The sequence below is a fragment of the Netta rufina genome, assembly GCF_964035555.1.
Source record: "Netta rufina genome assembly, chromosome: 36".
NCBI lineage: Eukaryota > Metazoa > Chordata > Aves > Anseriformes > Anatidae > Netta > Netta rufina.
The window spans coordinates 256,014-271,866 of record NC_140160.1 but is presented as its reverse complement, the minus strand read 5'-3'; the positions used below and the strand labels follow the sequence as shown (position 1 = coordinate 271,866).

Here is a 15,853-nt window from a genome sequence, read left to right as displayed (position 1 = left end):
GGGTGCAGGGGGATTTGGGGTGCAGGGGGGGGATTTGGGGTACGGGGAGATTTGGGGTGCAGGGGGGTATAGGGGATGCAGGGGGGAATTTAGGGGTGTGTGGGGAATTTGGGGTGCAGGGGGGAATTGGGGGTGCAGGGAGGGAATTGGGGTGCAGGGGACATTTGGGGTAAGGGGGGTATTTGGGGGTGCAGGGGGCATTTTGGGGGTGTGGGGGAGAATTGGGGTGCAGGGGTAATTTGGGGGTGCGGAGAGAATTTGGGGTGCAGAGGGGTATAGGGGATGCGGGGGGAATTGGGAGTGCATTGGGAAATTGGGGTGCCAGGGGGAAATTTGGGGTGCGAGGCGGAATTGGGGTACGGGAGGAATTTAGGGGTGTGTGGGGAATTTGGGGTGCAGGGAGGATTTGGGGTGCAGGGGGGAATTGGGGTGCAGGGGGGGAATTGAGGGTGTAGGGGGGATTTGGGGGTGCAGGAGGGAATTAGGGGGTATGGGAGGATTTGGGGCGTAGGGGGGAGTTTGGGGGTGTGGGGGGAATTTGGGGTGCAGGGGACATTTGGGGGTGCAGGGAGGATTTGGGGTGCAGGGGGTATTTCGGGGGGTGGGGGGCATTTGGGGGTTCAGGGGGGAATTTGGGGTGCAGGGGGCATTTGGGGGGTGTAAGGTGAATTTGGGGTGCAGGGGGAATTTGGGGGTGCAGGGTGGAATTGGGGGTGTATGGGGGAATTGGGGTGCAGGAGGGAATTTGGGGTTCAGGGGGGATTTTGGGGTGCAGGGGGCATTTGGGGTGCACGGGACATTTGGGGGTGCAGGGGGGATTTGGGGTGCAGGGGGGGATTTGGGGGTGCAGGAGGGAATTGGGGGTGTGTGGGGGAATTGGGGTGCGGGGGGGAATTTGGGGGTCTGGGGGGAATTGGGGTGCACGGGGATTTGGGGCACAGGGGGCATTTAGGGGCTGGGGGCATTTAGGGGCTGGGGGCATTTAGGGGCTGGGGGGGGCATTTGGGGTGCGGGCCTCGGGGCCCCGCCTTCGCCTTTAAGAGGTGCGCCAGGGCGGGGCCGGCCACGCCCCCCTCCCGGCTCGATAGCCAATCAGCGCCCTCTGCGGCGGGCGGGCGCGGGCGGGGCCGCTCCCCATTGGCTGCGCCGCGGCATGGAGACAGGCCGGCCGGCCCCCAAGCGGGGGCGGGGCCCGCGCCGCTGCCTCCTCCCCATTGGCTGGTGCTGTAGCCAATCGGGAGCCGGGGGGAGAGAGTTAACCCCTGAGTGCCCGGCGCGGCCGAGGGAGGGGGGGGGGGGGCGACTGTCACGTGGGGTCCCAGGGGCGTGGGGACACCGGGGGACAAAGTGGGGACACGGGGGGGGGGGAAGATGCATCCCATAACGTGGATATATGGGGACATGGGGGGACATTGGGGGATATGGGGGCATTGGGGGATATTGGGGGACACTGGGGGACATTGGGGACATTAGGGGACATTGGGGATATTGGGGGATATGGGGACATTGGGGACATTGGATTACATTGGGGGACATTGGGGACATTGGAGGATATTGGGGATATGGGAACATTAAGGGGACATTGGGGGATATTGGGGGCACTGGGGATGTTGGGGACATTGGGGGCATTGGAGGACATTGGGGATATTGGGGGACATGGGGACATGGGGACATTGGGGGATATGGGGACATTGGGGGGACATTGGGGGCACTGGGGACATTGGGGACATTGCAGATACGTGGACATTGGGGACATTGAGGGACACTGAGGGTCATTGGGGGACATTAGGGACATAGGGACATTGGGGGATATGGGGACATTGGTGACATTGTGGGACATTGGGGGAAATGGGACATTGGGGACATTGGGGGACACAGAGACATCGTGGGATATGGGGACATTAAGGGGACATTGGGGACATGGGGACATCAGGGGACATAGGGACATTGAGGGACATTGGGGACATCAGGGGACATGGGGACATGCTAAAAGGGGACATTTGGAGGTGGACATGGGGACATCGGATGCAGCATGACATGGAGATACATGAGGACATTAGTGACATATGGGATGGGGATATAGGGACAGGGGGACAGGGGGATGGGGGGACATGGGATATGGGATGTAGGGACATGGGGACGTGTGGTATGGGATATGGGGATATGGGGATAGGGGATAGGGGATATGGGACATGGGATATGGGACATGGGATATGGGGTATGGGATATGGGGATAGGGAATATGGGGATAGGGGATATGGGGACATGGGGTATGGGATATGGGATATGGGGACATGGGACATGGGGATATGGGGACATGGGGATATGGGGAAATGGGATATGGGACATGGGGACAAGGGGATATGGAATATGGGGACATGGGGACATGGGGACATGGGATATGGGGATAGGGGGACATGGGGATAGGGGGATTGGGGGGACATGGGATATGGGACATGGGGACATGGGGATATGGGGTATGGGATATGGGGACATGGGGACATGTGGTATGGGATATGGGGATATGAGATATGGGACATGGTGTCATGGGGACATGGGGTATGGGATATGGGGATATGGGGATAGGGGATCGGGGATATGGGGACATGGGGATATGGGATATGGAATATGGGATATGGGGACATGGGGATATGGGGATAGCGGATATGGGACATGGGGATATGGGATATGGGGACATGGGACATGGGACATAGGGATATGGGGACAGGGGATCAGGGATATGGGGACATGGGGACACGGGATATGGGACATGGGGACGTGGGGACATGGGATATGGGACATGGGGATATGGAACATGGGATATGGGACATGGGACATGGGGACATTGGGACATGGGGTATGGGATGTGGGATATGGGGACATGGGTTATGGGACATGGGACACGGGGACACGGGGCCATTGCGCACATTTGGGTCCAGGGGTCCCACGCGTCCCTCCCCGCATCCTCCCCCCTTTTCCCCCGCCCCCCCCATCCCCCCCGCCTCCTTCCCCGTCCCCCCCCCGTCCCCCCCCGTCCCCCCCCGTCCCCCCCCCCCACTTCTCCCGGTGCCAGCGGAACCGGGGCTGACCCTGCCCCGGGCGGGGGCGGCGGCGGGGGGGGGGCGGCGCTTCCTCAGGAAACCCCCGGCCCCGCGCCCGCTGCTCCGCGGGGACCGGCGGCGGCGGCGGCTCGGCGGGGAGCGACCGAGGGGGTGCGAGGGGTAACGGGGGGGGGGGGTGCACACTCCGGGGGGGGGGGGTTGCACGGATGGGGTTGCACGCTCCTGGGGGGGGCTGCACGCTCCTGGGGGGCTTGCACGCTCCGGGGGGGGTTGCACGGAGCAGTTTGCACGCACATGGGGGGGTTGCGTGCTCGGGGGGGGGGTTGCACGGAGCGGTTTGCACGGGGAGGTTGCACGCCCCGGGGGGGGTGCGTGGATGGGGTTTGCACGATGGGGGGGGTTGCGCGAAGCAGTTGCACGCGCACGGGAGTTGCACGAGGGGGTTTGCACGGGGGACGGGGGGGTGCGCGGAGCGGGTGCACGGCTGGGTTTGCGTGGAGGGGGTGCACGGAGCAGTGGCACGCTCGTGGGGGTGGCACTCGTGGGCTTGCACGGAGCAGTTGCACGCTCACGGAGGGGTTGCACGGAGGGGAACGCGTGGCAGGGTTGCACGGAGGGGTTGCACAGAGGGGTTGCAGAGAGTGTTGTGCATGGTAGGGTTGCACAGAGTGGTGTGCATGGAGAGGTTGCACGGAGGGGTTGCACGGAGGGGTTGCATGGAGGGGTTGCACAGAGCAGTGTGCACAGAGCAGTGTGCACGACGGGGTTGCACGGAGGGGTTGCACAGAGGGGAATGCATGGCAGGATTGCATGGAGAGGTTGCACAGAGGGGTTGCAGAGAGTGTTGTGCATGGTGTGCTTGCACATAGGGGTTGCACAGAGCAGTGTGCAGGGCAAAGTTGCACGGAGGGGTTGCACAGACCAGTGTGCACAACGGGGTTGCACGGAGGGGTTGCACAGAGGGGCATGCATGGCAGTGTTGCATGGAGAGGTTGCATGGAGGGGTTGCACAAAGCGTTGTGCATGGCAGGATTGCATTGAGAGAGGTTGCACAGAGGGGTAGCACAGAGCAGTGTGCACGGCGGGGTTGCACAGAGGGGTTGCACAGAGCAGTGTGCACAGCGGGGTTGCACGGAGGGGTTGCACAGAGGGGTTGCAGAGGGTGTTGTGCATGGTGTGCTTGCACATAGGGGTTGCACAGAGCAGTGTGCATGGCAAAGTTGCACGGAGGGGTTGCACAGAGGGGAATGCATGGCAGGATTGCATGGAGAGGTTGCACGGAGGGGTTGCACAAAGTGTTGTGCATGGCAGGATTGCATTGAGAGAGGTTGCACAGAGGGGTTGCACAGAGCAATGTGCACGGCGGGGTTGCACGGAGGGGTTGCACAGAGGGGTGTGCATGGCAGGATTGCACTGAGAGAGGTTGCACGGAGACGTTGCACGGTGTGTTTGCACGGAGGGGTTGCACAGAGCAGTGTGCACAACGGGGTTGCATTACGGGGTTGCACAGAGGGGTCTCCAGGTTGCACCCATGGGGGTGCTCCGTTGGGGTGCCCCGGTGCCACCCCGCTGCCGTGCCACCCGCAGGCCATGCCTCTGCTGAAGAAAGCCCCCAAGGAGGAGGAGGAGGATGGCGACCCCTTCGCCGCCAGCCCCGAGAGCCGCTACCGGCGCCGGGCCACCCTGGAGCGCCTGGTGGGGCTGGCACCCTTCGGCCGCGCTCGCCGCCCCGGTCCCAAAAACGGGGACGGGGACGGCGACGGGGACGGGGGTCGCGCCCGGGGGCTGCGGCGGCGCTCGGAGGATTTCGGGCTCCTGCGGAGGCTGCCGGGGAGGCGCAAAGCCAGCGTGGAGACCCTGACCGAGCGGCCGGTCCCCAAACGCAGCTCGCTGCTGCGGCTGGCCCTGGGGACAAAGGGACGCCGGGCGTCCCTGGCCGAGCGCTCGCCGGGGTCACCCGAACCCGACGGGGTCCCCGACGGGGACGGGGACGGTGTGGGACGGAGGCAGGAGGCGCGCAGCAAGGCCAAGGAGCCGCTGTCGGGTGAGCGGGGATGGGGGAGAGGGGGTGGGGGTAAGGGGGTGGGGGAGAGGTGGGGACATTGGGATGGGGACGTGGGGATGGGATTAGGGGACGTGGGGATGGGGACGTGGGATTAGGGGACATTGGGATGGGGATGTGGGGACACTGGGATGGGGACATGGGGATAGGGACGTGGGATTAGGGGACACTGGGATGGGGACGTGGGGATGGGAATGGGGGACACTGGGATGGGGGATGTTGGGACACAGGGATGGGGGACATGGGGTTAAGGAAATTGGGATGGGGACAGGGGGATGGGGACATGGGATTAGGGGACATTGGGATGGGGACGTGGGGATGGGGGACATTGGGATGGGGACATTGGGATGGGGCCATGGGGGATGCGGAGCACCCAGCTGGACCTCCTGGCTGCTGGGTCTGCAGCACCCATGGGTGCCTCCCATACCCAGTGGGATGAACCCCCCTCCAATGACCCCAAACCCCCCCACATCCCCTCCAATGACCCCAAACCCCCTTCCAACACCCCCAAACCTCCCTCCAACACCCCCAAACCCCCCAAACCCCAAACCAATGACCTCAAACCCCCCTCCAATGACCCCAGTACCCCCCTACATCCCCTCCAACGACCCCAAACTCCAAACCAATGACCCCAAACCTCCTCCAATGACCCCAGTACCCCTCTACATCCCCTCCAATGACCCCAAACCCCCCTCCAATGCCCCCAAACCCCCCTCCAACATCCCCAAACCCCCCAAACCCCTCTCCAGTGACCCCAAAGCCCAAACCAATGACCCCAACCCCCCTCCAATGACCCCACTACCCCCCCACATCCCCTCCAATGCCCCCCACATCCCCTCCAATGACCCCAAACCCTCCTCAAATGACCCCAAACCCCCTCCAATGACCCCAATACCCCCCTACATCCCCTCCAATGACCCCAAACCCCAAACCAATGACCCCAAACCCCAAACCAATGACCCCAACCCCCCTCCAATGACCCCAGTACCCCCCTACATCCCCTCCAATGCCTCCAACCACGCCTCCAATGCCTCCAAACCCCCTTCCAATGCCCCCAAACCCCCCCCCAGTGCTGGAGATCCTGGAGCTGATCCAGCGCCGCGAGCTGGTGGCGGCGGACGAGCAGATCATCGCGCTGGAGGCCGAGTGCGTGGCGGCAGCAGCAGCAACAACAGCAGCAGCGGTGACAGGGGCGTCACCGTCCCCACCGTCCCCGGTCCCCGCGGCGGGGCGGCAGGCGCGGGACGTGGCTCTGCTGTACGAGGCGCTGCTGGCTCAGCTCTGGGCGGTGGTGGGCGAAGCGGTGCCGGCCGGCCGCCCTTACCCACCCCTGCGTTTGGTGGTGCGGGTGCTGGAGCAAGAGGAGGCGGCCGACCGCCGGCACCCGCCGGGCACCCCGGGGCGCCCGCGCGCCCTGCGGCGCCGCTGGCAGGAGGCCGTGGGGCGAGCGGCGGGCGAGCGCTTGGCGCAAGTGGCACCGGCCGCCGGGCTGGGCGCGAGGCTGGCGGCGTTGGCCGGACGGCTGGTGGCCGACCTGGGGGCCGTGCGGTGCCACGTGGCCCCCGCGTACCCCGCCGAGTACGGCGCCTTCGGGGTCTACGCCCGCGGGTACCACCGGGCGCTGGCGCAGCAGCTGGGAGCCCTGGCGCAGCGGCCCCTGGCCGTGCCCGACCTCTACCTGCTGCTCGACTGGCACAGCAACGCCTACCCCAGGTGAGGCGCGCGGGCTGCTGGTGGCACCCATGGGACCCCCGTGGTGCCCGTCCTCTTGGCATGCTGGGTGCCCACTGGCACCCGTGGGACCCCGTGGTGCCCGTCCCCTTGGCACGCTGGGGACAAAGGGACAGGGAACATTGGGATGGGGCCATGGGGGATGACGAGCACCCAGCTGGACCTCCTGGCTGCCGGGTCTGCAGCACCCATGGGTGCCTCCCACACCCAGTGGGATGAACCCCCCTCCAATGACCCCAAACCCCCATCCAATGACCCCAAACCCCCCTCCAATGACCCCAGTATCCCCCATGGGACCCCATGGTTCTTGTCCCCTTGGCACACTGGGCACCTACTGGCACCCATGGGACCCCCATGGCGCCCGTCCCCTTGGCATGCTGGGTGCCCACTGGCACCCATGGGACCCTCTGGTGCTTGTCCCCTCAGCACACTGGGTGCCCACTGGCACCCATGGGACCCCCTGGTGCCCATCCCCTTGGCACACCAGGCACCCACTGGCACCCATGGGACCTCATGGTGCTTGTCCCCTTGGCACACTAGGCACCTACTGGCACCCATGGGACCCCATGGTGTCTGTCCCCTTGGCATACCAGGCACCCACTGGCACCCATGGGACCTCATGGTGCTTGTCCCTTTGGCACACTGGGCACCTACTGGCACCCATGGGACCCTCATGGTGCCCGTCCCCTTGGCACGCTGGGTGCCCCCTGGCACCCATGGGACCCTGTGGTGCCCATCCCCTTGGCACACCAGGCACCCACTGGCACCCATGGGACCCCGTGGTGCCCATCCCTTGGCACACCAAGCACCCACTGTCACCCGATGCCACCCATGGGACCCTGTGTCACCTCTCCCCTTGACACATGGTCACCCGGTGCCACCCATGGGACCCCTCAGCACCCATTCCCTTCACCCTCTGGGCACCCCCCGTCACCCATGCCCCCCACCCCACCCCACCGGGCACCCGATGCCACCCCCCTGTCCCTCTGCGCGCCCCCGGGGCTGTCCCCAGGGTGGTGGGTGGGTGACACCGGGTGCTGCGATGCCCCCCCGGGGGGGTGCTCTGAGGGCTCTGTGCCCGCAGGGAGGTGCTGGGGCACCCCGAAATCGGGGCCCTGCTGCAGGCACAGGCGCTGGGACCCCTCCTGCCCCCCGAGACCCAACGGGGCCTCGAGAGGTCCTGCATCGCCGCCGTCAAGGTACGGCCCCGGTGGGGACGGGGTGGGCACTGGGGAAGGCACTGGTGGCACTGGGGTGGGCTCGTGAGGTGCACTGGGGTGGCACTGGGATGGGCATGGGGATGGAAATGGTTGGCACTGGGATGGGCACTGGGGTGGCACTGGGATGGGCATGGGGACAGACACAATGGGCACTGGGGTGGCACTGGGATGGGCATGGGGACAGACACAATGGGCACTGGGGTGGCACTGGGATGCATGGGGACAGAAATGATGGGCACTGGGGTGGCACTGGGACCAGTATGGAGACAAACACGTTGGGCACTGGGGTGGCACTGGGATTGGGCACTGGGGTGGCACTGGGACGGACATGGGGACAGACACGATGGGAACTGGGGTGGCACTGGGACAGGCACTGGGGTGGCACTGGGATGGGCATGGGGACAACCACGATGGGCACTGGGGTGGCACTGGGATTGGCACTGGGGTGGCACTGGGATGGGCATGGGGACAGCCACGATGGGCACTGGGGTGGCACTGGGATGGGCATGGGGACAGCCACGATGGGCACTGGGACGGCACCAGTTTGGCCACTGGGACGTGCGCCACGACAAGTCCCAAGGCCGGGGGCAGGCGGTGGCGCTGCGCCCCCCTGTCCCCGTGCCCGATGTCCCCACGCGTCCCTGGTCCCCAGGCCAAAGTGGAGGTGGCGGTGGCGCAGGAGCTGCAGCTCAGCGAGGACACGTGGGCCGAGGAGGCTTCCAGCGATGACCTGCAGGAGGGACTGGCCACCCGTGTCACCGGGGTACGGCTCTGTCCCCTGTCCCCAACCCCTTGGGGACCCGGTGCCCTGCAGGGTGCCCCCCTCGCCCCCGTGGGGCTGCCTGGGTGTCCCACAAGGTGCCGGGGACACCGGGTTGTAGGGAGCACGGGGGATGTGGAGGGACATTGGGGTGGTGGCTGGCACCCCAGGGGACACTGGGGTGGTGGCCACGTCCCCGTCCCCAGCGGTGTCCCCGTGCCCACAGCTGCTGCGGGCGCACGTGGACCGAGCCCCCCAGATCACCCCCGAATTCGGCATGGAGATGGCCCACAGCCTGCTGGGCGTGCTGGTGGCCTTCCTGCACAGGTGGGCATGGGGACACGGGGTGGCATGGGACAGGCGTGGGGACGGGGGGGGACGTGGGGGGACAGCAGATGGGCACGGCGAGGTGAGGAACCAGGGACGGGTGCAGGGACGCGGGGCAGAGCTGGGGTGGGTGTGGGGGACACGTGGGGGACAGGGGGCACTGGATGAGCGTGGGGTCCCCAGGGTCCCCAGGGTGCCACCGTGGGTGACTCCCATGGGTGCCACAGTTTCCAGCGGAAGGTGGAGCGGTTCCTGGAGGCCCCCGGCGAAGCCACCCCCCCTGACGGTGCCACCGGCCGGGCCATCGCCCTGGTCAACTGCTGCCCCCCCTTCAGGTGAGGGCACCCTGGGCGCTGGGTCCCTTGGGGTCCTTGGGGTGCTGGGGGTCCCTGGTGGCTCCAGGGTGCTTGGGGTCCCTGGGGGACTTGGGGTCCTTGGGGGTCCCTGGGGTGTTTGGGGTCCCAGGGGGATTTGGGGTCCTTGGGGTGCTTGAAGGTCCCTGGTGTCCCTGGAGTGCTGGGGGTCCTTTGGGTGCTAGGGGTCCCTGGTATCTCCAGGGTGCTTGGGAGGGTCCCTGGTGTGCCATGGGGTCCTTGGGGTGCTTGGGGGATTCTGGTTCCTGAGGTCCCTGGGGTGCTTGGGGTGCTGGGTGTCCCTGGGGAGCTTGAGGTCCCCAGGGTGCTTGGGGTCCTTGGGGTGCTTGGAGGTCCCTGGTGTCCCTAGAGTGCTGGGGGTCCTTTGGGTGCTAGGGTTCCCTGGTATCTCCAGGGTGCTTGGGGGGGTCCCTGGTGTGCCCAGGGTGCTGGGTGTCCCTGGGGAGCTTGAGGTCCCCAGGGTGCTTGGGGTCCTTGGGGTGCTGGAGGTCCCTGGTGTCCCCAGGGTGCTTGGTGTCTCCTGGGTGCTAGGTGTCCCCAGGGTGCTTGGGCTCCCCAGGGTGCTCGGGGATCCCTGGTGTCCCCGGTGTCCCCGGGGTGCCGGGGCACCCTTCAGCACCCACTGACTGTCCCGTGGCAGGGCCTTCGCCGAGCGCCTGGCGCAGTTTGGGCACCCGGAGGGCGAGGAGCCGCGGCGCCAAGCCCACGCCACCCTGGACAAGGTGACGCGGCTCTGCAACCACGTCCTCACCCAGCGCCTCTTCGAGGACCTCAAGGTGAGGCGGGGGTGGTGCCCCTGGGTGCCGGCCAGGGTGCCCACCCTTGGGTGCTGAGCTGGGGCGAAGCCCGTGGTGGTGGCGCCCATCTGTTGGGTGCTGGGTTGAGGTGAAGCTCATGGTGGTGGTGCCACCCTTGGGTGCTGGGTTGAGGTGAAGCCCCTGGTGATGGCACCACCCTTGGGTGCTGGGTTGAGGTGAAGCCCCTGGTGGTGTTGCCACCATTGGGTGCTGAGCTGGGATGAAGCCCCTGGTGGTGGTGCCACCCTTGGGTGCTGGGTTGAGGTGAAGCCCCTGGTGGTGGTGCCACCCTTGGGTGCTGGGTTGAGGTGAAACCCATGATGGTGGTGCCACCCTTGGGTGCTGGGTTGAAGTTAAACCCATGATGATGGTGCCACCCTTGGGTGCTGAGCTGGGCTGAAACCCACAGTGGTGGTGCCACCCTTGGGTGCTGAGTTAAGGTGAAACCCACGGTGATGGTGCCACCCTTGGGTGCTGAGCTGAGGTGAAGCCCACGACGACGGCTCCACCCTTGGGTGCTGGGTTGAGTGGCGAGGCCCCTGGGGGGCGAGGCCGGGGTGTCACCCACTGGGTGCCTGCCCCTCGCCCAGCCCTACTTCAACAAGCTGATGAAGCGCAAGTGGCTGACGAGCTCGGACGCCTTCGACACCATCGTGATGCTCATCACCAGCTTCACCCAGAAGCTGCGCTCGCTGCGCCCCGAGCCCTACCAGGTGGGTGCCACCGCCGGCGCCGGCGGGCTGGGTGCCGGCGGCACCCGTGGGTGCTGATCCCGTGCGTCGCAGGTGCTGGTGAGCGAGATGCACCGGCGGGTGCTCATCGAGTACGTGCGGCCGCTGCTGCAGGCGCGCCTGGTCTGCACCTCGGCCAAAATGCGCGCCCGCGTGGCCGCCCGCCTGGGCGACGAAGCCCGGCAGCTCCGCGAGCTCTTCGGCCGCTTGGTGAGCACCGGGACCCCCCCCGACGCCCTCGTCCCGGCACCCACGGGTGGCGCCAACCCCAAAAAGCGGTGCTGAGACTGCTGTGCCGGCAGGATTCGGCCTCGCCCTGGTTGGATTCGGTGGTGCCGCGGCTGCGGGAGCTGCTGGTGCTGGAGGACACGGCGGCGCTGCAGATGGAGGTGGGCGTCCTGGTGCGCGACTTCCCCGATGTCCGGTGAGTGGCGGTCCCCCAAGGGGAGGAGTGGGGGGGCAGCGGTCACCAGGAGGGGGTGGCACGGCCACGCTGGACACCCTGACCCCATGGGGATGGGAGCGTGGTGGCACGCGTGTCCCCATGGGGGTGGGAGCAGGGTGGCACGTGTGTACCTAAGGGAATCAGAGCAGGGTGGCACATGTGTCCCCATGGGGTTGGGAGCGAGGTGGCACGCGTGTCCCTATGGGAAAGGGAGCGGGGTGGCACGTGCGTCCCCATGGGATAGAAGAAGGGTGGCATGTGTGGCCCCATGGGGATGGGAACATGGTGGCATGTATGTCCCCAAGGAGATGGGAGCAAGGTGGCATGTGTGTCCCCATGGGGACAGGAGCATGCTGGCACGTGTGTCCATATAGGAAAGGGAGCAGGGTGGCACTTGTGTCCCCATGGGAAAGGGAGCGTGGTGGCATGTGTGTCCCCATGGGGTTGGGAGCGAGGTGGCATGTGTGTCCCCATAGGGATGGGAGCCTGGTGGCACGCATGTCCCCGTGGGGTTGGGAGCGTGGTGGCACTTGTGTCCCCATGGGAAAGGGAGCATGGTGGCACTTGTGTCCCCATGGGGATGGGTGTGTGGTGGCATGCGTGTCCCTATGGGAAAGGGAGCGAGGTGGCACGTGTGTCCCTATGGGGTTGGGAGCGAGGTGGCACTTGTGTCCCCATGGGGATGGGATTGGGGTGGCACGTGTGTCCCTATGGGAAAGGGAGCATGGTGGCACGTGTGTCCCCACGGGCACAGGAGCGAGGTGGCACGGCCAGGCAGGACGCCACCTCCCCGCAGGGACCGGGGCAGGACGTGGTGTCCCCACGGGTGGCAGGACGCCGCCTCTGTCCTTCCCGGCAGCCCCCGCCCGCTGCCGGTCCCTCCTGGCCGCCCGCCGCCGCCGCGTCCCGCGCCAAGTCCCCTCCCCGGCCCTGGGTCACCCTCGGCCACCCTCAGGGCTGGTGGCACGCGTGGGCTCTGCAGGACGAGGCCGGACACCCCCGGGCGCGGGGCCAAGCTCCGGCGCCTGGCGAGCTTTAAATAGCTCCAGTCAGGCCTTCAACTGGGACCAGTTAGAGCTGGGAAGAGGGCTGGCCCCAGAGCTGACTGCACGCTCAGCCCAAAACAGGGCGCACGCTCACCCCAAAGCGGGGTGCCCACTGACCCTAAAACAAGGTGCAGTGATCACCCCAAATAGGGGATACTCTCACCCCAAAGCTGGGTGCCCACTCACCCCAATCTGGGTGCCCACTCACCCCAAGCTTGGTTCAGTGCTCGCCCCCAAATAGGGGGCATTCTCACCCCAAAGCTGGGTGCCCACTCACCCCAAAACAAGGTGCAGTGCTCACCCCAAATAGGGAGTATTCTCACCCCAAAACAGGGTGCCTACTCACCCCAATCTGGGTGCCCACTCACCCCAAAACAGGGTGCCCACTCACTCCAATCTGGGTGCCCACTCACCCCAAAACAGGGTGCCCGCTCACCCCACACCCATCCCCCTGCTCCCCCCCAAACCCCACACCCCCTCTCTCACCACCCTCCCCTCGTTCCCGCAGGAGGAAGCACGTGGCGGCGGTGCTGGACGTGCGGGGGCTGCGGAGCCAGGCGGCGCGCCAGGAGATCCTCGGGGTGGTGAAGGACCTGGAGCAGGGCGAGGGCGAGCCGGGGCTGCCCCGGGAGCGCGCCTTCTTCTCCGAGCTGGCCGTGACGCGCGAGGCGCGCTGCCTCCCCTTCGACCTGCAGCGCCTGGCGCGCCTCTCCCGCCTCCGCCTGCGGCGCCCGCACCCCGAGCGCCCGGCCGAGGCGCGCCTGTGACCCCGCTGCGGGGCGCTGCGCCCCGAAACCGGGCGCGAGGCGGTGCGCCGCGGCTGGGCGCACGCTCACCCCGAAGCTGGGTGCAACGCTGTGCTCCGGAGATGGGTGCGCGCTCACCCCAGGCCTGGGTGCAAGGTTGCGCCCCAAAGCTGGATGCAACACTACACCCCGAAACTGGGTGCATGCTCACCCTGAAGCTGGGTGTAATGCTGCATCCAAAGCTGGGTGCAGTGCTGTACCCCAAAACTGGGTGCACGCTCACCCCTAGCTTGGTGCAGTGCTGCACCCAAAACTGAGTGCAGTGTTGCACCCCGAAGCTGGGTGCGTGCTCACCCCAAATCTGGGTGTAATGCTGCATCCAAAGCTGGGTTCAGTGCTGGATGCAACACTACACCCCAAAACTGGGCGCATGCTCACCCCAAAGCTGGGTGCATGCTCACCCCGAATCTGGGCGTAATGCTGCATCCAAAGCTGGGTGCAACGTTGCACCCCAAAGCTGGGAGCAATGCTGTGCCCCAGACCTGGGTGCAATCTTGCACCCCAAAGCTGGATGCAACACTACACCGCGAATCTGGGTGTAATGCTGCATCCAAAGCTGGGTGCATGCTCACCCCAAAGCTGGGTGCACGCTCACCCCAAAGCTTGGTGCAGTGCTGCACCCAAAACTGAGTGCAAGGTTGCACCCCAAAGCTGGATGCAACACTACACCCCAAAACTGGGTGCATGCTCACCCAGAATCTGGGTGTAGTGCTGCATCCAAAGCTGGGTGCACGCTCACCCCAAAGCTTGGTGCAGTGCTGCACCCAAAACTGAGTGCAGTGTTGCACCCCAAAGCTGGGTGCACGCTCACCCCAAAGCTGGGTGTAATGCTGCATCCAAAGCTGGGTGCAAGGTTGCACCCCAAAGCTGGATACAACACTACACCCCAAAACTGGATACAACACTACACCCCAAAGCTGGGTGCACGCTCACCCCAAAACTGGGTGCACGCTCACCCCAAATCTGGGTGCCTCTCTGTACTGCCGAGCCGGCTGCATTGCTGCACCCCAAACCTGGGGGTGTTGCAGCGCCCTAAGGCCGGGTGAGCGCAGCACCCCAAAAAAACTGGGTGCACCCTAAGGCCGGGTGAGCGCCGCACCCCAAAACCGGGTGCGTTGCTGTGCAGGGCTCACTCTGGGCACTGCGGGACCCCTGTAGAAAAAGCCATAAAAGCTGTAATTTAAGGCCAGCCCCGGCTCTGCTCTCGCTCCGGGGTCCTCGCACGTGGCACAAACGGGGACAGGGGACGCGGGGACCCCCGCCCGTGGTGTAGGGGCGGGGGGGGCACCGCATGCACAGGGCTGGGGCCACGCGTGAGGCCGCGTCCCCGTGCGCCGCCGCCGCAGGGGTGGGGAGGAAGGAAGCGCCGCGTGTCCCTCGTGTCCCTCGTGTCCCTCGCCGGGAAGCCGGGAAGCCACCGCAAGGGCAGGGAGGGAGAAGGAGGAGGAGGAGGGGGGGGGGGGACACCGCTTCCCGGCACCGCGGCCTCGTCCTGCGGTGACGGGGACCCCAGTGTGGCTTGGGGACAACCCAAGGAGCGGTGGCCGAAGCCAGCGGGGTGGCTGGAAATGGATGGGGGGGGGGACGGGACGTGGGACACCGAGGGCTCGGGGTCACCTTGGCCTTGCTCCATCCAACCCCACCCTGACCTGGCGCTGGCGCCCGGATCCGGCGCCTCTTGGGGACACCCTGTCCCCCCCCCCGGCGGTGCCAAGGGGACGGCCACCTCTGCCCTCTGTCCCCCGCTGTCCCCTGAGCACCCAGCGCCGGCTCGTTGGGGCTCCGTGCCCTGCTTTGGGGGTGCCACCCATGGGGCCACCACCCCTGTCCCCTTCTTTGTGTGTGTGTCCCCCCCACCCCCTCGCCGGGTCCTGCGTGGCGCCGTGGCAAAAAATAGGCGAGTGCCGGATCCGGCCAGGAAGGAGCAAGGGCTAAAAATAAGCGGCCCCGGCAAGGCCCCGGTGGGAGCGGGGCCAGGGCCACCGTCCCGGTGCCGTGGGAAGGGGCCGGTGGCGGCGGGGACGGAAGCGGCAGCGCCGGGGCTGCGGGAAGGGCAGGGGGGGACCGGGGGGAGCGGGGATAAAGGGGGGTGGCACGGGGATAAAGGGGGTGGCACGGGGATAAAAGGGGGTGGCACGGGGTGGCGTGGCGAGGGGACGGGGGTGGCACCGAGTGGGGGCACAAGAAGTGAGGGATGGGGGGTGGGGGGCACGGGGGTGCCACCATGGGGGGGCAGGGATGTGGCGTTTTGGGGACACGTGGGGATGGGGATGTCACGGTGTGGGGACAGGGATGTCACTGTGCCTGGACACATGGGGATAGGGATGGCACCATGTGGGGACACACAGGGATGGGGATGTCACCATATGGGGACAGGGATGTCACTGTGCCTGGACACAAGAGGACAGGGATGTCACCATGGAGGGACACATGGGGACAGGGATGTCACCATGTGGGGACAGGGATGGCACCATGTGGGGACACACAGGGAT

General features: G+C 66.3%; 1 protein-coding gene across 1 annotated transcript; it reads left to right on the top strand.

Moving 5' to 3' along the window:
• The first annotated feature begins 3,163 nt into the window (after window positions 1-3,163).
• Window positions 3,164-14,508, top strand: EXOC3L2 (exocyst complex component 3 like 2). Its single transcript, XM_084304169.1, has 12 exons — window positions 3,164-3,212; window positions 4,650-5,106; window positions 6,195-6,837; window positions 7,940-8,054; window positions 8,728-8,838; window positions 9,062-9,162; window positions 9,390-9,497; window positions 10,177-10,312; window positions 10,924-11,046; window positions 11,119-11,274; window positions 11,367-11,488; window positions 13,064-14,508. The coding sequence occupies exons 2-12, from the start codon at window positions 4,653-4,655 to the stop codon at window positions 13,320-13,322; spliced, it is 2,328 nt and encodes a 775-aa protein (XP_084160295.1). The 5' UTR covers window positions 3,164-3,212; window positions 4,650-4,652; the 3' UTR covers window positions 13,323-14,508.
• Window positions 14,509-15,853: the final 1,345 nt, after the last annotated feature.

Coding starts and splice junctions, on each gene's coding strand:
- EXOC3L2 (XM_084304169.1), top strand. CDS start 4,653: ATGCCTCTGCTGAAGAAAGCCCCCAAGGAGGAGGAGGAGGATGGCGAC. Junction 10,313..10,923: donor GCCTCTTCGAGGACCTCAAG/GTGAGGCGGGGG, acceptor CCCCTCGCCCAG/CCCTACTTCAACAAGCTGAT. Junction 11,489..13,063: donor CGCGACTTCCCCGATGTCCG/GTGAGTGGCGGT, acceptor TCGTTCCCGCAG/GAGGAAGCACGTGGCGGCGG.